The sequence below is a fragment of the Arvicola amphibius genome, chromosome 4, assembly GCF_903992535.2.
Source record: "Arvicola amphibius chromosome 4, mArvAmp1.2, whole genome shotgun sequence".
In the NCBI taxonomy this organism is placed as follows: domain Eukaryota; kingdom Metazoa; phylum Chordata; class Mammalia; order Rodentia; family Cricetidae; genus Arvicola; species Arvicola amphibius.
The window spans coordinates 74,282,724-74,305,785 of NC_052050.1; the positions used below are offsets into that span (position 1 = coordinate 74,282,724).

Consider the following 23,062-nt stretch of genomic DNA (forward strand, 5'->3'; position numbering starts at 1 on the left):
AGACTGTTTCAGACAAATTATTCTAGATTGGTTTCAACACTTCATTGAAGATGTGTGCCTATGATAGTTGCATGCTTATCTTGCTTGCTAATGAAGAAGGGCTGTCCTATTTCTGGTCTTCAAAAGATTAATAATCCATGTCCAAAACATTAAAGAGCTAAACCATATCTTTGGAATTTTTCTTTACAATTTGCCCTGTTTTCTCTCTCCTGTATCATAGAAAACCAACAATCTTTAGCTGTGTGTTTTCTAGGAAAAAAATGTGGATTTTTTTTTGTTTTTTGTTTGTTTTTGAGACAGGGTTTGAAAACCCTGTCTTTGGGGCCTGTCCTGGAACTAGCTCTTGTAGACCAGGCTGACCTCGTACTCACAGAGATCTGCCTGCCTCTGCCTCCCAAGTGCTGGAATTAAAGGAGTGTACCACCACCACTGCCCGGCTATCTTCTTTATCTTCTGCATCCCTTATATTCGATTCAGGGACATCTTCTTGAGAGAACACAACAAACAGTGGAAGCATCTTCTCTCTTTCTGTTCTGCATTTTGTGCTGTGACTCAGTTTGTTGCAGGGGTGATCATATTCAGGACACGGAACTTGGCAGCATGGCATTCATTACATGACTCAACTGGGCTACTTTTAATTGGCTGGTACTGCAGGGCACCTAGGACACTGTTGCTACAACTGGCAACAGTGCAATAAACATCTTTGAAAACATCTTCACACCCATTCCCAAGTACAATTGGAGGCTGTTTCTAAGTCCTGTTAATTCCCAGCTCCTGGAAATGGTGGCGGATGGAGTCCCATACCTGAATCCTGAGAGAGGGGCTCAGAAAATGGGCAAGAGTAACGAGTTCCTGAATGTGACCACAAATTAATTAAAAACAGAATGTGTAATGAATCCAAGGTGTTTCTGGCAGAGCTCACCCATACTACATCACGTGACATCACGGCATCTACAGTTCTCAACACACTTGCACACTTTGCACACAACCAACGAATGGCACTGAAACCCCTCAGCTCAGACGTGAGGCTACTTTATGTTATGAATGGCCGTGTTTGTACTGTTCTCTTGCTGTCTCTTGTGCAGTGGGTTAATCAAGGAAAACAAAGTCCTAATGTTTTCCCTACTATTATACCTCAGCAGTTAAGCACCAGATTAATGTTTGCATTTTGTTAGATGGTTTGATTTGTAAAACTGCTGCTTGAGTTGCAGACTTGAGTTTCTTAAAAAAACAAACAAGCAATCAAACAATAACCCTAGCCAAGTGTGGTGCATGCCTTTAATCCCAGCACTTGAGAGGCATAGGCAGGTGGATCTCTGAGAGCTGAAGGCCAGCCTGGACTACACAGTACATTTTAGGCCAGCAGGCAATCAATACACAGTGAGACCATATCTCAAAAACTAAAACTAAAAATTACTAAATGAATCATGATTTGGAGTTAAAACAGAATTTTGAACAATTTCTGGTAAAACCATAGACTTATTTCTGTAATTTTTGTCCCACATATCGATGTGAGTTGGTGTTCCTACCACTGATAATAGTAAAATCATGATGTCAATCAAATCTAAGAAGTGCTGAAGACCCTCTATGACCCGTACCATCAACTATTTAGCCAAGATTTAATTCTTTATATAAAAAGCAAACAAGAACACTCATTGATTAAAGTGTAAATTTGTGCTGGCAAACTATATATGAATGAGATTATTTTATAATAAATTCCCTTATGATTTATTATCAATGTTTATTGTATATGTCTATTTTTATATCCTCATATATTCCATGCCATGTAAAAACATTTTAGAAAAAAAGGGTGAGTGGAAAAAAATTAAGCCTAATATAACTAATGGGACCAGTAAGAGAATTAAAAGTTCTGCTATCAGCCGGGCGGCGGTGGCGCACGCCTTTAATCCCAGCACTCGGGAGACAGAGGCAGGCAGATCTCTGAGTTCGAGGCCAGCCTGGTCTACAAGAGCTAGTTCCAGGACAGGCTCCAAAGCCACAGAGAAACCCTGTCTCGAAAAACCAAAAAAAAAAAAAAAAAAAAAAAGTTCTGCTATCTCTACCTCCACAATACCGTATTGTGATAGTTGTTGCTATTATTATGTCACTTGCTGTCTTTGTGATCTGATACATGAAAAACTCCATTTAATGGTAGCTACAATTTATTTTCCTTCAATATGGCTGAGGTTAAACATCTTTTGTAGCTTAAGGTTATTTTGCATTCTCGTTTACTCTCCATTTCCACTTCATTGGTGTGTGTAAGGGAGAGCACTGCTATCTAATACCCTGTTAAAGCTAAAAGCCTCAAGGGACTAGGACGAATACTGTCACCTGACTGCCCCTGGATGTCTCCCTTGAGCTAAGAGGATGAGAGGTGGTGTTTGAAGACGCTCTGAAGCCAAGGTTCCTGGCCATGCTAAGTGGCCAGGGGGGAGACTGGCTCAGAAGCGGTGGGCGGATGGCAACATGCTCTCCAGCAGGGTCCTTACCAGGTCCCCAAAGCTGCTGGCACTGCTCCTGGTAAGTCAGGCACATGCCATTGTAGCAGTAGGCCTGGCCGCCCTCACAGGGGGTGCCGTCCATCTGGTAGAAGTTGGTGGGGCAGTGGGGAGACTTGCCAGTGCAGAACTCGGGGAGGTCACACTGCCGCACCTGCTCGCGACACGGGGTTCCAGGAGCCACCAGCTGAGTTGAAGAACAAGAAGAGCAAAGCAGTCATATCTTCTTCCCTGTCCCACAACCCTTTCAGCCAAGAGCTTATTAGCCTCTCATCCGCGGATCACAATTTTCCATTACCTTGATATCACAGCACCTATTAAGCACATGGCTTCATTAGCTCAGGCCGTCATTGGCCTTCGGATATGAACAGTGACTGAGCACCTTCGAAACTGTACCCACAAAGGCAAACGCAGCTCACTGACTTTTCACAGCGGTCTTAGCAGGCGAGAAATAATATGTATGGAACAATTTATAGTTTATTTCATGCCTGGGCAATTATAGTACCTTTATGCAGCTTCACCTAAGTGTCATTGGTGGTATGTGGCAGATCTGTGCCCTGATATGTGCACATATGCCCATGCACACACGCACACGCACACACCCACACACAGAAAACTGGCATTTGTGTGAATTTTCAATTTACAGCATTCACGTTTTGTTCTTGAAACTAGCCTCAAACTCATTATTGAGCACAGACTGGCCTTGAAATCACGGCAATCCTCCTGCCTTAGCCTCTGTAGTACTAAGACATGTCTCATCACACTAAACTTGCGACTCCAAACTCTTCATCAGCAATACATCCCCGCTGCCAGGCCAAGCGTCAGGCTGAGTGCTGTCCAAACACTTAGGTCATCTGACCTCACAATATCCGTGAAACAGATACAGCTACTTATCCCATTCCGCAGATTAAAGAACCGAACAACAGCACATTTGGGAAGACAATAAAAACCAATTTAAAAGCTTCGACTTCGGCTTCCCCCGACAGGGTGTCTAGTACTCACGCTGGTCTGCAGACAGACAGCTGAGACCTCAGATGGTTGGTGAAGTGCCCGAATTCACACAGGCAGGGCTGGAAGTCAAGGAAGCCTTTGTGAGGCTCCATCTGACATCTGGAAGCCCGGTAAAAGGTCACTTCATGCTTATTCTCTTGCCTTCATCTGAGACTCGAAGGACTCAACCCAGCACAGCCTCTCTGGGGCTGCCAGGTCAAACAGAGGAAGTCCAAGTCCCCCTGAGCCAGGCAAGGACACCTGTGACTCAGAGCAAAGCCCTTCCCTTGATCCCAGGAGACCATGCTACCCAGCAGCTCTTCTCAGGAGAAAAAGCAGGCAGGCCCCTCTGCTAGTGGGCCTGTGTGAGGAAGGCCAATGCAAAGAGGAGAAGCCTCGGTCCATACACACACTCAACTACACAATGTACACTCGGCAATCTGAGGGCGGGACAGGCCGCAGCTCTATTCTGAAACACCTCTAGAGTTCAAATTTCAGGTTAATAAGAGAACTCAAAGGTTCAAATATCATTAATAGTGTGTTTATGTGTATATATATATGTCTAACAATGGATATGTACAGATCTGTATGAATAGATGTGTATAACTATAAATATATTTGCTGTTATATATGTGTATTATATGACCCAGCAAGACCTAAGATAAGCTTTATAGTCAACATTAAGGTGAAATTAAAATAATTACTTTATGAAATAATTTCTTCATAAAGACAATAATTAGTCTCATATCCATTTGGGTCAGATTTTGTCACTAAAACTTAGTATTTTTTTCCATTTTGGAACTTTTTGAGTGATCGGATTTAGATTTTAAAAGTTCTCTCATTCAGTGCTATGTGATCATTAATAGTAATAAATTATTTCCTGCATGGGTATTAGGAATGTGGGTTTCAAAGTCAGGGAGAACTGGGTTCTTGCCCTGATGGAATCTTGACTATGTCGCCCATGCCCTAATGACCCTGGTTTCCTCACCTTAAAAATGAAGGAAATAAAATTTGCTCCACGGGCTTTCTATGAAGATTTGACTCAGAAAACCTGTGTAATATTCTCCACCCGGTGCTTGACATCCACCAAGATGGTCACTGATGTTAATCATAATCACGATTTTCTTTTTAATGTGTTCAAATAAAAATGAAGCCTAGCTGGGCCTGGTGGCTGAGGCCTACAATCCCTCCTGGGAGGTGATGTCAGAACTGGCCTGGACTCCAGAGTAAGTTCAAGGCCACCCTGAATAATTTAGCGAGATCTTGTTTCAAAATTAAAAGATATATCTTAATCTTATATAAAACATATATATATATATATATATACACTCACATAAACATACGTGTGTATGTATGTATGTATGTATGTATATACTTCTTGGGGTGATTTGAACACAAGGAGGTCCAGGGTAGAAAAACAGTAGGTTTAGTTGAAGGGACATTCTCAGTTCCAAATACCACACACACACACACACACACACACACACACACACACACATCCTCTCTGCTTTCCCATCCTTGCAATGCTAGGATATTATATAAGATGTGTTACATTTGTTTATGCTGTGGAGCATTTGTTCAGTGATGCAAGGATGTGTTGTATTCTTTTATGTTGCATTTGTTTACCTTAGTGAAGCTGTGTTACTTTGCCTGTCTAAAACACCTGACTGCTTTAATAAAGCGCTGAACGGCCAATAGCAAGGCAGGAGAAAGGATAGGTGGAGCTGGTAGGCAGAAAGAATAAAATAGTGGAGAAACCTGGGAAGAGAGGATGAAGGAACGAGAAAAGACGGAGCCAGCCACCAAGTCACATGGCCAGACATAGAATAAGAAGGAAAGAAAAGATATATGAAAATAGAGAAAGATAAAAGCTCAGAGGCAAAAGGTAGATGGGATTAATGAAGAAAAGCTGGCAAGAAACAAGCCATGCTAAGCCAGGCGTTTATAAATAATAAGTCTCCATGTATATTTATTTGAGAGCTGGGTGCCCCCCAAAAGAGCCCCCCCCCAAAGAAACACCACCACCAACAGCACAGATTCTACCACAGGCTACCCTCCCAATCCCTGCATCTAGACCTTTTAATGCAGGCTGAAATAGAGTCATCACCCACTAGCCCAAGGCAGGGAGAGAGGGCACTTACCTTACACTGGTGACAGCAGGACCCATGGGCACACTCAGCTCCTTCCTTCAGAGTGCAGTTGGAGGCATTGCAGCAAGGGTTTTTACATTCCTGGGAAGGCAACAACAGATAGCTTTTGGCCTCTGCAGCAGCGGGGCAAGAGTCAGAGTCCAGCAGGGGGAGCCCTTGCCACCTCCAGCCCCAGCCTGTCTGCCCTGCCCTGTTTTCTGCTCCTTTGAACATCATTTGGCAGGACTTCATGAAGGTAATGAGTATTTGCCAGAGAAGAGACACAGGTGCACCATCCTTAGAGAAACCACAATTTAGATGGGACTATGTGGTAGATGGGACTATTCTGGGTAGGTATTATATCCCGTAATTATGAGGTCACACTGAGCCCGCAAAATCCTCCCATCGACACCGTTCCTAACAGAGCTCCCTCTCTGCTGAAGGACCAGGGCAGATCCTTGCTTTTAGTCCATGGTTCCCAGTATTTCACTAGTCCCTTCACTCTGAAAGTTACAGGGTTATGTTTTAAAAACAAAGCCAGAAGATGGCCCAGTGGGGGAAAAATAAAAATAAAAAAATAAAAAAAAAAAGATGGCCCAGTGGGTGAAGACACTCGCCGCAAAGCCTGATAGCCTGAGTTTGATCCCTAGGCTCCACATGGTGAAAGGAGAAGGGAAAGAAACTCTCTGATGTTATCCTCTGACCTACATACGCGTGCACACGCATGCGCGCGCACACACAAAATAAATATATGTAGAAAAACCAAAAGAACATCTCAACATAGAGATCATACTGACACCTCAAGTATCACAGCCACATCACCTACTGTTCACCAGCTGCCAAGCAAGGGTTAACATTTTCCCATCCTTCAAAAAACAGAGGCGAAACAATCTAGTTCTGCTTCTTTTTTTTTCAGAGAAACATGTTTCTGATAGAAATGACAGAGCTAGGGGGTGTGTGCTCCACACTCATTCTGAAGGAGGAAAGACACATCCATAACAGTTCTGCTTCTCCTTCCCCGGCTTCCCTTTCCACGCTTCTCCTCTCCAGGCTAAACCGTGACCGTGCGAGCTTGTCATCTTTAGGCTTCTCAGCGTGCTCATCTTCGTGAGCTTCACGCGCTCATCCGGCTGTGTAAATTCAGGCTTCCAGAGTAAACTCAGGGCAGCTGGAGGGCCAAAGACACCACCTGGGGCTCCTCTGGGGAGCTCTGTGCCTTGAGCAGTTGCCCACAGCGGCAGAGGCCAGAGAGATCATCCACCACAAACGGTCTGTAGTCACCGTGTGTAGGAAATGCTGGCAACTAGGAAGTAATCTGGCACGCTGTCCTTCCGATGGCCTGGAGCTCTGACAACAAAGCAGGGTCTCCCCTCTCTCTAGCATGGCCCCCACGCTCACCTCCTCCTCCCCACAATCGCATTCCTCGCCATCTTCCAGGTACCCGTTGCCACACCGCCGGCCTCCGTACAGGGTCCGAGTGTCTGGCATGTTCGAGAGGCACATCCCGCCTCCTGACTGCAGGTACCTGTCCAGTTCCCTCCTGTTGCACCAGCTGAAGACTTTGGGGAAAGGGTGCCTGTCAGAGAACAAGGGGGCATTAGCTCACTGTCCTGCCACCCAGGAAGCTAACTCCACCTAATTAAAAGCCCTACCTATGCCTTCTGCCCCTGGACACTCATCTATTCATAAACTTAGAGTTCTTTTATCCTGAATCACGAAATGATAAGCATGCCATGTGGTTACATTTTTCTTATTACAAATGAAAAAAGGCAGTTAAGAGACAGAACAGCAATATCCTTCCTTCCCATGAGGGAACTACAGTAGGAAATGGGCAATAAGTACATTAAGATAGGTTTCCATACAGAAACCTAACAGAACACCAGCCAGCTCAATGCCAGGTGGGTATCTATTTTCTCACAACAAAAACCAGAACCAGAAAGCCCAAGATCATGGGTTTCATTTACTCATGGGCTAAAGGGCTAATCTCTGTTCTCCAGATAAGCAAATCCCGTTGGCCAATACATAAATGTGAGCTCTCCATCCCCAGAGTGAGTACAAAAGCTCCCAAGTCACCTGCTGCTATGGAAACAAACCTAAAGTGTAGCAGGTCCCTTATCTGCAGCTTTGCTGGCCATGGTTTTGGTTACCGATAGTCAACGATGATCAGAAAATATTACATAGAAACTTCCAGAAATGGACAAGTCCTAAGTGTGACTTCTATTATCATCACTGTTTTAAATGGCCTAGTTTGAGTTCATGGTTTTAACCTCTTATAAATTAAAATCATCGTAGGCATGGGTAGGAAAATCACACAACTGCACACACAACACGAGCTGTAACTGTGGGGAAACTGCTATGTCACCACATGGCTCTCTGGATAGAGACCCCAGTAAGGCTGCCCTTAATTCTCACCAATTAAAGGTTAACACTGAAGGCTTCCTCCAGTACGACAGTATGCCCCAAGGAATTTGCTACTCATCATTAACCTACAGTGTGTGAATAACCTAAAAACACATGAGAGTCGTAATGAATACAACTGTCAGCCCATTTGTCTACTGCTGCAGTCCTCATCCTGGAGGTCGTGACCCCTTTGGGCTCAGACATCAGAGAGCCTGAATATCAGATATTTACATTATGATTCATAACAGTAGCAACATTACAATTATAAAGTAGCAATAAAATAATTATATGTTTAGGGGTTTCCACAACATGAGGAACTGTATTTAAAGAGTCACAGCATTAGGAAGGTTAAGAGCCACTGCACTATTGGGATTGGCGGAGAAAGGGGTGGACTTCACGTTGAACTCAAAGGAATTTGAATATGCCCGTGGAGTTGTGACCCACACGTCCCCATCATCCTCTTGGTGTCACAGCAGCCAAGAAGTGGGGAGTAAACACTAACGCTGCAAACAAGAAAGCTGCATTGAACCACCTTTCTCTAGAAAGCATAAGCAGACCCAGGGGTTTGGAATGGAGGAAGAGAATAAGAATTCTACTGCAATGCCTTCTGGGGAGGGGCCTGAGTTCTGAAGAACGCCATGGTGTATGCTGAGGACAGACATGAGAAGAAGCTATGGTTTATAGAATGCTGAAGACTTGGTAGCCTTGCCCATATTCTTCACGGGTTCCCTGAGGAATGGGTGGCTGCCGCCTTCTCCTCTTGTTCTATACACTAAAGAGTTCCCAAAGAGGCCTGGGATCCAGCAACACTGACCATGATGGTATGGAAGGACCAAGCATTGTGGTTCTGATCAAAATAGGGTCTCATGAAGCTTCCTCTGGTGGTTTGAAAGAAAACGGCCCCCAAAGGAGTGTCACTATTAGGAGGTATGGCCTTGTTGGAGGAAGTGTGTCACTGTGGGGGCGGGCTTTGAGGTCTCTTTTGCTCAAGCTTCCCTTAGTGTAACTGTCAGTCCACTTCCTGTTGCCTGCAAGACGTAGGACTCTCAGCTCCATGGTCTACCTGCACACCACTGTGCTTCCCATCATAAGGATGATGGACTCAACCTCTGAAACTGTAATTGAGCCACCCCAATCAAATGGTTTCTTAAGAGTTGCCATGGTCATGGTGTCTCTTCACAGCAATGAAAACCTTAACTAAGACACTTCCTGAAGAACTGGGCATATGAGTGTGGTAGCACATACTTAAAGCCCCAGACATTGGATGACCGGGGTGGGCAGAGTGCTTACATTCACAAGTTCAAGATCTGATTGGGCAAGATACTCTCTCATGTGCACTCAAAAAAAATGTGTTGAGGCCAATTTTATTACTGAAAACTGAAAACTACAACAAACTAACTCAATCTAGTGATCAACCAACACCAACCTACTTGGAGGAACTTAGTGTCCCACAACACATTTACCCATTTCATCTAAACATCTTCATCAACAGTTTAAAATTTTCACTGGGGCCATCTAGGAGGACTACTTGGGTCACACTGACCTGGTATCTCTCACCTCACTCTTCCCCTCCAACATCACCCTTCTGGTTGACTCACCCAGTGGCAGCTGCCATGATGCACCCGCCATCGGCTGCGCTGGCAGAACAGCAATGTGCAGAATCATGGCTCATGCCAAAGTTGTGGCCAATCTCATGGGCCACCGTGGAAGCCACGCCAATGGCATTCTCGGAGTGGTCCTGTTCAGAGAAGAGTTCAATTCAAGGTCAGGGTTTTATTCCTGCTCTGCCTGCCCGGTCCCTATTTGGTTTTGTTTTAAGACAGGGTTTCTCTGTGCAGACCTGACTGTCCTGGCACTCACTCTGTAGACCAGGCTGACCTCGAACTCAGAGATCATCCTGCCCCTGCCTCCCGAGTGCTGGGATTAAAGGTGTGCATGCCACTGCCTGGCTTGAACGCCTTTTCGCCTTTTCGTTACCTGAGCCTGACAGCTCTCCGCTGATTGCCCTAATGTTGAGCACACTGGCTCTCTCTCTCTCTAAAACTTGCTATTAATAAGTCTAAAGTCACTGTCTCTATCAGGAAATCACATGCTCAAAAGACTGTGCTTCCTGTGTTCTTTTAAGCTGCAGACTGTGAATGCCCTGTTGATGCAGCCCTTGAACAGCACCCTGAGTTGAGCAGTAGCGACACTTGGTTCACTGTTTTCTGAGAGCACCCCATGCACAACCTGGCATAGTGTGAGACCTTAATCATCAAAACAAACAAAAAAAAACTTAAAAAAAAAACATAAAGAACGGAGCTGTGGCATAACATAAGTAGAGCTATTGCACCTACTATAGGGATGCAAACATATAGAGAGGCTGAGGCAGGAAGACCATTTGAGCCCAGGCTGTTTGGGCCCACCTCAAAAAAAACAACAACCAGGAGAACAAAAGCAGCAAAAAGGGTATTTATACCAGGCAAGGTGGTGAAGGCCTTTAGTCCCAGCACCTAGAGTTGAAATCAGGAAGAACCAAACTTAAGGTCACCTTCAGCTAGATAGCAAGACTTAGGCCAGCCTGGTCTACCCAGTGAGTTCCAGGCAAGCCACAGCTATATAGCCAAACAAACAAAACCAAACCTCTACTCTCGCTGAGTCAGAATTTCAAAAGACAGAAATTTCCTAACTGTGACTCTTGAGACAGGTGTTCATATCACAACGCAATACTCGAGGACTTGAGACCCGGACTAGAAATACTTCCGCCTCTGTCCTCTTCCCCGGGTCCCACTCTCATTCCTCCAGTCCCTGGTGTGGAATAGGACACGAGAGATCTAGAGGTCTGTTTGAACAATTGCTTAAAAACCAATATAATCTAGGATGAATGAAAATTTAGCATCCTTGGGCCCTAATAACTTCACTGGAAACATTTGCTCTTTTTGATGTTGGTTTTTCAAAGCTGGCCTCCTGTCTTGAGAGTCACTGTCCCCATGTGTAGTGCCAGTGTATGGTCTGAGACTCACCATGCTGACACCTCCAGACTGGTACACGGAGCACATGGCCATGAGTGGGGCCAGGCCAATGGTAGTACCTTGAAAGGACCTGCCCCTGCAGGAAGGAAAAAGATAGGTAATTCAGGTGAGGGCCGAGAGAGTTGTTCCCTGGGACAGGCTGCCCCACTGTGCACTGACCCCACTGACATTCCCAGATTATTCCCAAAGGGGCGAGTCTGGTAACCAGCCAACCGGACAACTTTTAGGGTACCACACCTCTTATTTCCTCTCAGTCGCTCCCTCAGTAGCACAGAAGAAAGGTCACTTTGCCCTCACAATGTGCCCAAAGACTCCAAAAGGAAGAAGGCAGGGCCTGACAAGCTGTGCCCCATTCCTGATTCACAAAGAGGGGTCAGAGGCAGGAGTACAGGGAAAGGGTGGGGCACAGGCCGTGATGCCCTAGTGAATCATGTTCACATCCACCGGTGACCAGGGGCCCAGGACACCGGTAGCAGGCGTCATAGGGTCAAAAGTTGGGACGTTGGGAAGCAGCTGTGGAGTTGATGTTTCAGTCCTCAAATCACACGAGGGCCAAGGAAACAGCTGTATCTCCCTGGGAGCCTCACAAACCACAGCTGGGGCAAGGCCTGAGCTGCTTCCGCCTCTGCTCTTCAATGACGGTCCTAACATGTCAGCAGCCAGCTTTGGTTCCCCCACCCCACCCCCAGTTTAACATCCCTCTCTCTGTTGCACCCAAGCCGAGCAGGCAAGGAGGAATGAATGGATGGCTGATGAATGTCTGCTTCCTAGATTCCCTAGAGAGTGAATGAAGCCCCACTTGTTATTCCACAAACTAACACTCAGTTCTGGAGAAGCCTACTGTAAACAGATTCAAGGTGTTCTAAAGTTCAGGCCAAATGTCTCAGTAAACAAAGACTCGCTCAGTGAGTGGACGGTCCTCAAGTGACCACTCAGGTTTTAGGGACAAGTAAATATTGGCAATCCCAGTTGCTAAGAGAGGGTAAATTAAGGTATCAGGGTTGGAATGACTGTTGACTCGGCTGTGTTCAAGGAGGGCATTTTGGTATGACCACTTCAAATTACCCTGGAAGGCCAACAATGGTATATCCCAACCCCCCTTGAGGGTCTGTATTCTGTTCTCTCAGACGCAGTTGAAAACTCAGCACAGTCCTTGGCCAGCGCTTCCTCCCACCAAGCCTTCTCATGAGGGTCCTGCAGTCTGCCACTTGGCCCTCCCCAGGCACTCAGCCCTGAGACGTTTGGAGAAGCATGAGAAGGAGCTGGGGACCTGCACTCTGCGGTGGTGGTGGTGGGGGCAGCTGATTCACTAGAAGAACGTTTGTGGCAGGCTGTCAGCTGTGACCAGGAGTCATCCACTACCCTAGTAGAGAGTCACGTGTCTCAGCTGATTATGGGTGAAGCTCATTTTCTCACACAGGTGGGAAACACGTCAGAGGACTGTTATCATTCTTAGACTTTTTGACATTTTTGTAAGGTGTGCTGGGTCTGAAAAATGCCTGGTTAATTAGCCAGGGAGCAAGGAAGCTCTTGCACAACTGATTCTCCCCACTGGGAAAAGAATGGGTGAACTTCGTATCCCATGGCCGGCAGAGTACCCTTTCTGCAGCCAAAGCTGATGCACCACCACCAGAAAAGGCCTACTCACGTGATGAGTTGCGCATTGTCGTGGCTCTTCTGGGCAAGCAGCTTGCGCCTCCAGCTAAGGAAGGACCAAAGGGTAGAGTACGGGTTCTCGGAAACTTCACACTTATCCCCATGTGTCCACACCTCCAAGCCCACGAGAGCAATCCGGATGTTCAGGGATCGGTAAAACTGCCAAGACACAGAAGGGCCAAGTCCTCTCACTGCCCAGACTAGGAGCTCAGAGCACAGCCACTAGGGTCACTGTCCTGCCACTGGGGTCAGTCTCCTGCCACTGGGGTCAGTCTCCTGCCACTGGCTCCGGGAAGAAGCAAGTGAGATCTTCAGAGAGATGCATCCTGGTGCCCAAACTGGAGTATCTTGCCTTAGAAAACACTGAGGTAAAAAGAGAAAGGAGGGGAAAAAAAACCCACCCATCAAGGGGTTCTTTAATGATCTGACCTTGATGCTACTGAGTCAGTGACTGTGTATGTTATATGTACATATGCCCTGTGTGTGCGCATGTACACATGGAGCCCAAAGGTCGGTGTTGGCCCTTCCGCCATTATTCTCCCCCCCCCCATTTTTGAGACAGGGTCTCTCACTAAACAAGGAGCTCATTGATTCAGTCTGGCTGGCTTATGAGGGCCAGGGACGGACCTGTCTCTGTCCCCTAGCTCCCCACCAGCTACACGGTTACAGGCGCATGCCACCATGGGTGCTGGGACAGCAGCTCCTTATGGTTGCCTAGTAGACACTTTATGTACCACGCCAAAAACAACAGGAAAGAAAAACTCTAGTGTACACAGAGGCCACAAAAGGACAGATTACATCAATCAAAAGGGGGGGGTGTCCTCAGCTAAAAATAATAACTGGGGCACCACTGTGTATCAGGCACTTTTCCTGAGCAAGGCAAGGACTCGGGCTTAGAGAAGTTAAGAAATTTGCCCAATGTCTCAGCAGGAAGACTCTGGAGCCAGGATGAACTGAGATTATACCCTCAGGGCCCTTGTGACCATCTGCTGCTGGAGAGCTGGGATCATACAGCATATGATCTATATACTATATATACTATAACATATCTATACATACACACACATACATCTCCATCCTTCACTTGCCCCTAAGGGGCTGGGGCCGAGATGGGTTCCTGATTGCATCTTGTGCCACATCAATCCTTATAGAAAGGCCAAAGCATCTGCTTTTGCTTCACTAAGGAGTGTTTTAGGGAAGTGAACTTGGCTTTGCTTACAGTTAAGGGAAAAGGCTGTGGATTGGGCTCCTGATTCAGCACATGGGTGTCTTCCTTCCAGTTTTAGTGCCACAATGTTCAAGCCCAGGAGCTGGCTCAGCAAGTTGCAGGGGCGCTCGTTCATGTGCCTCACCCTCCTGGGAGCGATTAACCTCGTGTACTGGAGGGAAGTTAGAGGCATCTACGCATGGACCATCTAGCAAGGTGCCGGGCTTCCTCCAGCACCTGCGGTCTGCAGCTACCTTCTGTCCCACATCTTTCACTTTGGTTGCTGCTGTTTTGGGTTTGTTTTTGTTTGTTTGATGTGTTTACCAACATACCACTTCCATTTTCCATCAGTGCCTAGAGGTAGGTTCTCATCACCCAGTACAGGAGGAAAATTCTTAAAGCCAGCCAGCCAGCCAAGCCCTCCAGCTCCCTGGCCTCCAGGACAATGGCTGATACGCAGGTGGCAGAATGATCAGCTTCCTGTATTCTCCCCTCCACCTCCCAGGGAAAACACACTTTCCCAGATGTTAAGGGTTTGGTTGTAGGATCATCGAGATGCCATTGCTGCTGACGTAGGAGCTGGATCTAGGCCCCTACTATGCCCCTAGAGTCTTTCCCTCTAGGAAAGGCCAGTGTTTGACTTTCACCTGTTACATGTCTGTTTCCACAGCTGATGAGGACGGAGGTGGGGCATGGGGGGGTGAGGGGGAGTACAAGGCTGAGAACTTCCTGTTTAATGACTTCACAGCGACCACATTTGCATTTTAAGCCCTGAACGTTTAAAACTTTTATGGGTCAACGGCTGAGCCATCTCTCCAGCCCAGGAGCTGGGACCCAGAACTTTTAGCAGGCCAAGAGTTTTAAGCCTTCAAGTTCTGCAGTGTCCTGAAATGGTTATCAGAGCCTCAGAGAGACCTGTGACCCAAGGGCTGAGACTTGCCTTGGATGCATGAAGTCCTGGGTTCAATTATCGACACGGCCCCTTCTCCAGCCCTCAAAAGGAGGCACGTGATCAAAGCACACCGAGGTCTATTTTCTGAAGTCCACACTGTTAGCCTGGGAAGAGGAGCTCTCATGGCTATGTTCCCTTCTCTGCACTTTAGGGATGGAACTTGCTTTCACATAGAATACTTCCAGGTCTGAGTTTGTCCTGTTTAGTACAGCTCAAACCTCTGCTAATTTCCTAAGTGCATATTATCAATGATCCTGACCACAGAAACAGCCTTTTGTAGTCCTCCCAGAAGAGGGGATCCTCAGACCGTTTCACATATTGGCCCTAGACAGATGGCACCCTGACTTTTAAAGGTTCTATGTACCTTCTGGGCCTGACCCATTTCAACCCCTCCTAAGTCAAAGGAATGCTGGGCTTTCACCTAGAAGGAACTCTTACACACATCCACAAAGCCTTCCTAAATTAGGCTCTTCCTTGCTCAAAGTTCCTCAAGAGCCACTTCAGATGTGAGGAAGGTCAGAGGGACAGAGCCATGGGTCCGGCTGCTGTTTACCGCTGCCTGCTTCCATCTGACCTCTCCATGGGCAGATGCATAAGATCTCATTCTTACATCAGAAAACCATAAAAATAACCGAAAGCCACTGAGTGAAGCCAATGCTTATGCGTTATAAATTAAAACAAAGCAAAACAAGGCCCCTCAAATACCCATACAAACCAATAAAACCCAAACACTCAACCCAAAGAAGTTGCTTTCCAGTCAGGGTTCTGTCGTGCTCCCCTCCCCAGCAGCTGTGGCACCAAGCACCCTTTCAAGGACTTGCTGGGGGTGCCCAATTCAGGAGTTCAGGGAGGTGTGACCTCCTGTCCTGCAGACCGTTCTCAGGTGCCACTACCTCCCCCAGAAAGCACACCTGGTCTCACCTTATCAACATAGTTGGCGATCTCCATGAGCTTGTGTTTGGTGGCATCCTGGTCACGCCGATTCTTCTGAAACTAAACGGGACAAACAGAACCAGGTGAGGCCCTCCCACGGCTCTCATCCGAGGACCTTTCTGGGACCTGATTTCTCATCACCAAATGTGCTCTTACCCTCCTGTCTTTGGCATGCAAGCATTTTTAGGCAATGGTGCTTCCCACAGTTCACCAAGGGCAGAACCTAACAGAGATCCCGCCTGGCACCTCCATCTCCAAGCTCGAGACAGCACAGGGGTGGACCCAGTTATCATCCTGTAGCCCTTCAAGTAAGTCCTGTTTTCCTGTGCTTTAAGTTACAAGGCCTCTGGCTAACTGGTTAGTCAGAAGAGGGGCTGACTGGTCTCTCACTTTGTTCATCACCCCACTAGGACGCCACCCTCCTACTTCTTACAGAGCTTTCCTGCATGTGGTCAGTTAACCCTGATCTAATGGTTGCTGAATAACTACGGATATGCTGTTGTGCTTAGCACAAACGGGGGGATACAAATGCTACATGGTGACCCCAAGATTACAGGAGCTTCCACTACAATGGGGAGAGAGCCAGAAACAATAACAGATCCTCGAGGTCCATGATTTAAAAGAGCTAAGAAACCCTCTGAGAACTTGCACAGAATAACTGCGGAGGAGGGCCATGCCAATGTCACATAGAGGGTGCCGCCAACGGGACCATGTGGCATCAGCAGACAGGTGTTGCCTTGTATGCCATTCCAACTGGCAGTGCCTTCTATAGTGTCTTTGAAGTCAGACATTGATAATCAAGCACAGGAGAGAAGATTGTGCTGTACTCGATTAGAATGTCTGCCTCGAGTCCCAAGAGGAGGCCTCCTATTTACCACTTCTCTCTGAAAAGGATGGACCTCTTTCTTTTGCCTTCAATAATGAAGTAAGGAAATTGTCAGGATGTAAAGATAAAAAAAATTGAAGATTGTGACCTTCCCCCCACCCCAAATGATGGATGTCCCTGTCTACTGCTGTTCTTACCACTGTGGATACCCAGTGATTCACTGTAGGAAGCTACTGTATATGCTCAGCCTCAAGCTATCCCATGTTTCCTCCCTCCTGCTTCACCAGAATACCCAAAGAAGAAAAAGAACAAACCGCTAAGTAAAATACCCTGAAGTGTTTGTTTGGCAAGAGCTGTGTCCCCGCCATCATACAGAGAAAGGCGCCACTTGCCTTTCTCTTGTAGATTCTAGGTTATTCCTTGACTTCCTTGGGACTGTCACTCACCAGAAGAGAACCCCACTGCTATCCTTACCTCCTACAGAGTTAAATTCTAGGACCCTACTGCACAGACCTTTGCCGAATGTTTAATCTAGCAGTTTCCATTGGGAAGACTTCCCGGCTGCTAAACTGGCCCTGTGGCAGAGTATTTCCATTCATTTAGTAAATATTTATTAGAGCACAGCAATGAGATTTCAGGCTTCCAGATAATTTAATCCTGTCCTCAAACAGTAAGGCCCAAAAAGGCCACCATAGCTAAGGCAGTGTATCACATTTCCCAGAAAATTCTGGAGCAGGGTTTGGTAAGCTTACTCTGTAAAGCAACGCAGAGTAAACATTTTTCATTCAGCATGGCAGACCACCTGGTTGGGGACCATAACTACCCAGTTCCGCTTGGCGGACCACAACCACCTAGTTCTGCCTTGGGGACTTAGAAACTTCCAGGCTACCACAAACCAAAGGTTGTGGCTCGCCTCCAGTATACTACTCATGAAAACATGTGGTAGGTTCACATGGCCATGGCTAGAGTTTACAACCCCTGGTCATGAGAAAAATGTGTCTTGGTGTTAGACTTTCTGGTATGTGAGCCTTTCCCACATGCCTCGCATCCTGCTGGTACCACCAAGTCTCTTAAAGGTCTCTGTCTACAGCCCTTCTTTCCCCTTCTCCGATATGAACCTGACTCTTTGCTCTCTTACATTCTGTTTCAATTAATGAATGAGTAAACGCCCAGAACCATCCAAAGAGCCCTCTTACACTCCGTACACCTATGGAATGGATACGGTCAGAAGCTTCCACCTAGAACTAGGCGAAGGGACTCTGCTGGCTCACTTCTACTACAGACAGTTCTCTAGACACAAATACCACAGCCTCAATTCTCAGCACTTGCTTTCCCACCCAGAGGAACCCCCCCCCCCCCCGTTCACTGCCGTTAGTTCATAGCCCAGAGGAGAAGACTGTGTGTCTAAATCACAAATACTGCATCCTTCCCGTCATTTATTCTTCTATAGTCTCAGATTAACTACCAGGAATACATGTCTGCCTGCCGATTCTGGGGCTGGCAAATCTTGCCTGGCCTATTGCACCCCAACACGAATCAATCAAAGCCTATGGCTGAGAGCTGTTCATGACCCTGAGAACTGAGAGAGCCCCTCACCTACCAGGAAGTTAAGAGTCACAGTCCTTTAGCAAAGGGGGTGCAGATGCCTATGCTATTGATGCTTAAGGTGCACCCTTCTGCAACTGTAAGATTCTCTGGATGGCCCCACAGTCGTGAAGGCACCTTCTAGCAGACACGTTTCCTCCCTGGGCTTGCTGTGAGTCTAGACATCAGGAGACTGAAGGCTCACCATCTTCACCCTCTGTGCCTGCTGGAAACTCACATGCAGTGGTTTTTAAGACCCTGCAACAAAGACCCACTGGGCAAAAGGAGTAATCCTCCTCTTTTTAACTGGAACAGTGGGGTTTCTAGGTGCAGAGGACCTTTATCTGATCAAAGAATCTTGCATATTGGGAAAAGATGGTCAAAAACCTCTGTTTCAGATGACACTGGATGCAAGGCTTAACTGGAGAACTATCCCGGGGGAAGGTGCTTTGCTTTCTCACTGTACAGAGTGGTAAAGGGGATGGTGTGGGGCAGGGCTGAGTGGGGGACCTTTGTCACTGCATTCCCATTCACACGCAGTCTGAGGAGAGGAAACAAAAACCCGATGACCCACCCACCCGTAGCTGCTGGAGGAAAAACAAAAAGATGCCAACATCAGTTCAAAGGCTAAGCTCTTCTGAAAGTGACCACAATGGTTCCTCCCTTGAAAGTCCTTCACCTCTGCCCAGTGAGCTCCTCCCTTTCTTTAAGGAGCTCAGGGGCCATCTCTTCCTACCTCTACACTCAAAGGCAGCTCTCAAACTTGGGTTTGAATACTCCCACCCAATCCCGGCACTTCCCCGGATCCACACTGTGGGGCTGTGGAAAAGGCAAAGCCACCTAGGTTGAGGCCTTTGGGAAAGCTGTAGCCCCAAGTGGAGGGGACCTGAAACAGAGTGATGAGCTCCTCCTTCGTGGAAGACAGAAAGTTCTGGTTCAGTGTTCAGCCAGGTCATAGAAGTTTACTTGGCTGTGGTTGTATCTCTGCATGATGTGGGACATGAAGGAAAACTTGGTTAATGGAAATGTGGTTGGTGGGGGCACAGTCCCTATACCATATTATGTCGGCCATTGGAAGGAAACAGGACTCCTCTGATTTCAGGATAATTCTCTTTATATCTTAGCTGTCACCATCAACATCGCCACCTACCTCAGAGAGGCTCTCCCCAGTCCCCAGCCACATTGGATCCTCGTGTGCCTTCTAGGCACCGCTGAGGGACCATTTCAGAGGCTCCCGTGCTCTAGAACTACGAGGGTTTTTGGGCTTCTGCTCTGAACTCCAGAATAAGGAGAGGCTCTGGCTTAGGCTGTAACCTGATGCCAAGCACTGTGCCGGCACATCATAGAAGAATCAGGAAGTCACCCAAGAAAGTGAAACAAATGATGGAGCCAGGTGTGTGGGTGTTTGTGAAACCTTAGGGCCTGTCCCATTTGAGGGATCTGAATTAAGGGGCTACCCTGCTCGATTAGGCTAGTGGCTCCCAAGATCCCCTGCTATGCATTAAAACTACCCCAAAGTCTATTAAAACATGGGTTGTGGGGTCCCACTCTGACAATCTGGGGTTGAAGGGATCTGGAGCAAGGCTCAGAGATTTGCATTTTTCACGGTTCCCAGGTGCCGCATATGCTGCGGCTCTGGGGACCTTTGGGGAACACCAACATGAATATGAAAATAGATACATGTGAGAAAATGGCATTTGATAAGCCACAGGGGAACTTGCTACCATTGTAAGACTGTAAGATTGTAAGTCTGAAAGGTTCTCTGAAGAGCTACAGACCATCCTAAGAACAAATATCAGAACCTCTCTAAGTCACGCCTTTAGTGTCCACACTAAGAGCTTTCCTCGGCTTCTGGTTATTGTTGAGTTCTTTTCTCCTGACTGTGTAAGATGCCTAAAAGAGCCCTTGGCCAGATTTAAGGTCAAGTTTATTCAATAAACTAGAAAAAGATGAACGCGTCCACATCTCGGCAAAGCAGCCTCAAGAGAGAGGTTTTCCTGCTGAAATCCACGGCTGACCCCTTACCTCTGAGTAATCAGCCACCAGGTATAGTTCCACGTACTTCATGGACTGTAAGTCTTCCCGTTTCATCTAGGGAAGACACAGAAGCAGATCAGTGCCGTACAAACGGTTGACCCCAGCTCATCCCAAAAAGCTGCTGAGAAACCGTGCTGGTTAATAAGCTGTGACCTTCTTTTAACTTTAGGTGTTAAAGACAGACTTGGCTGCAGCCCACCACCTCCATCTGCAGCTGGTTACTGCTAGAGGACTTTCTGAGCCATGGGATCTAATCTTATTTTCTCAAAACCCAAGAAGCCAAACTGGCTAGCATAGGCAAAATCGAGGCCAACAACCCACGAGGGAACGTGCCGACAGCTTAGTTCCCAAACGACCTTGAGACCACAGGCCTCTCTTTTCACTGTGAACAAAAACCATTTTGTACAGCAGATGAGGTGGCTATTCCAAGAGCGGAAGTAGACATTTTTTTAACCTTATACAGTTTCAGAAATCAGCATCTCAGAGCATTCTAAACACAGTGGTTCTCTTATGTTGACGTCTCACTAAACAATCCCAAGAAAGAAAGGGCGAGGGGCTTTTTCCTCTTTCTCACCAATCCTCCCTCAATTTAGAAGTACTTCTGGGATCAAAGTAAGGGTGCACAGAGGGGACAAGCTCAGATCAGTCTACCAGTTCCAGCGAGGACCTACAAACTCACTCTGCGAGGTTGCTTTTTGGTCTGCTGTGTAAACTGAAGGGCCCAGTCCTTGGCGGTGGGCTCGGAGTGCTCGAACCCACAGTTTCCCGGGGGCAGCTTGAGATGTTCAGATCTGTAAATGCGGTGCTGGCTGTCATTGCCAGAGACAGGCTCGATGATGTAGCTGAGGTTACTTCTCACTATAACCAGTCCTCTGTGGATAAGAGAAGTGGAATCTCCAGTCAGTGCCTATGGTTCTGGAAAAGTCCATTGCATAGGTTCATATGCTAGATGGTTCTTCACTTTATAATGGGCCATGAACCCTTCTTTGAAGGCCTGAGGCAAAGGCAGACTCTCTAAAGAGAAACAGACTTGTGTGAAATGGGGCACGGAATCTCAGAGCACTTGGACCTCCCTGAACCATTACAGGGCTTTAGATTGGGACTCCTAAATATCTCCAAATCTAGCATGATATATGACAACCATAGGTTAACACTTTAAAGACCCAGGAAAAAGTGATCAGAGAAAGCACAGAGGGCTGAGGCTGAGGTAACCAAGGTTCTAGATTTAGCTCTACGGCCCAACGATTGCACACTCCCCAAGAAACATCTTGTGTCACTCTGATCCTCAATTTCCTCATCCCTAAAATAAAAAATGGTAACATACTAACTCATCAGAGCTCTTGAAGACAAGTGTCCTCGTACCTGGAAGCCAAGTGGTACTTAACGGCCAGCATTCCCACCCATCCCAACTGTCCCATGCTAACGAGGCAGCTATCGCTCACTGGTGACGTAATATCCATAACTAAGATCATGTGACAATCTTTCACCCAGGCCTGAACTCAAAGATGTGCGCTGAGTTATCTAATCTCTTCACTCACTGAGATTGTATGTGTTCTAATTATCGTCTAAACCCACAGGATTCTTGCTGCTGGTATCCACAGGGTCCAGACTCCCAAGAAAACAAAACAAAACAAAATCACAGACATCCCAGACTGTATATAAAATACTGTGTGATTAGTGTATAGCCTATTCATGCCTTTCTAAATATTTTGTATCACCTCTAGATTCTTATAATGCCAAATAAAATGTAAATGCTAAGGCTGGAGAGATGGTTCAACAGTTGAGAGCACTTGCTTCTCTTTCGGATTGGTCCGAGTACCCATGTCAGACAGTTCAGATTGCCTATTATTCTAGCTCCAGGGGACCTGATGCTCTCTCTTGGTTTCTACAGGCCTTGCACAAACATGATGCACATACATATACTCAGGCACACACACACACACACACACACACACACACACATATATATATATATACATTAAATAAATAAATAATAAAACCTTTTTTTGGTTTTTTGAGACAGAGTTTCTCTGCAGCTTTGGGGCCTGTCCTGGAACTAGCTCTTTTAGACCAGGCTGGCCTCAGACTCACAGAGAACCACCTGTCTCTGCCTCCCAAGTTCAGGGATTAAAGGCGTGCGCCACTGCCCCCCACCTGAAAACGTTTAAAATGGAAAAAAAAAATCTGCTAAAGATATCATATTGTCTAGAGAATAATGACAAGAAAAATATACATGTTCAAGAAAATATTTTTTCAAGAATATTTGATTCACTATTGGTTGAATCTCCAGAAGTGGAACACACAGGCAAAGAGAAACAATGGTGTTCATGGTTGTTGGAAAGACAGCCGTTCTAGCTATGCATCTGCCACTGCGATAGTTTTGAGAATGGCAACATGAGCCAGCCAAGGTGCCTGCTCTGCTGAAAAACAGAGTGAGAAGGGAGTAGTCACTGTGACTCAGGGCCTGTCATCAGCCTTGGCAGACACCCATGGAGGAGATGCAGCTGCTTCCAGGGCTGCCCTACTGAAGCCTCTGGAGCTGTCTACATTCAGAGAGCACTTACTGCCCGTGGCTTCACAACAATCAATGGAGGCAGGGTGATGCCCACAGGACAGCTCCATTATCTCATCTATTAAGATCTATGATGTACCAACCTTCCACTATGATGTGGGAAATGAAATAAGAGTAATGGTCTGTGAATTATGTGTCACATAGCTAGTTATGTCTCAGTTAACCATGTCTAAGGGTGGACGGGGCCCAAATGCCTTCTCTGTCATCTTATCTCCTAGGGAAAGGGTCTCCTGCCACAGCCAGACCAATCGGGCGGTGGCTAGTCAC

General features: G+C 46.7%; 1 protein-coding gene across 1 annotated transcript in view; it reads right to left on the reverse strand.

The window, feature by feature from the left end:
• Adam19 (ADAM metallopeptidase domain 19) overlaps positions 1–23,062 on the reverse strand; it is an 85,236-nt gene that overhangs the window by 12,677 nt on the left and 49,497 nt on the right. Inside the window, exons 6-14 of the mRNA XM_038326722.1 lie at positions 20,903–21,095; positions 20,212–20,277; positions 15,765–15,836; positions 12,677–12,843; positions 11,020–11,104; positions 9,616–9,755; positions 7,016–7,193; positions 5,630–5,719; positions 2,490–2,685 (exon numbers count right to left, since the gene is read on the reverse strand). Of these exons, the coding sequence (XP_038182650.1) occupies positions 2,490–2,685; positions 5,630–5,719; positions 7,016–7,193; positions 9,616–9,755; positions 11,020–11,104; positions 12,677–12,843; positions 15,765–15,836; positions 20,212–20,277; positions 20,903–21,095 (1,187 nt within the window). The remainder of the gene's footprint in view (positions 1–2,489; positions 2,686–5,629; positions 5,720–7,015; positions 7,194–9,615; positions 9,756–11,019; positions 11,105–12,676; positions 12,844–15,764; positions 15,837–20,211; positions 20,278–20,902; positions 21,096–23,062) is intronic.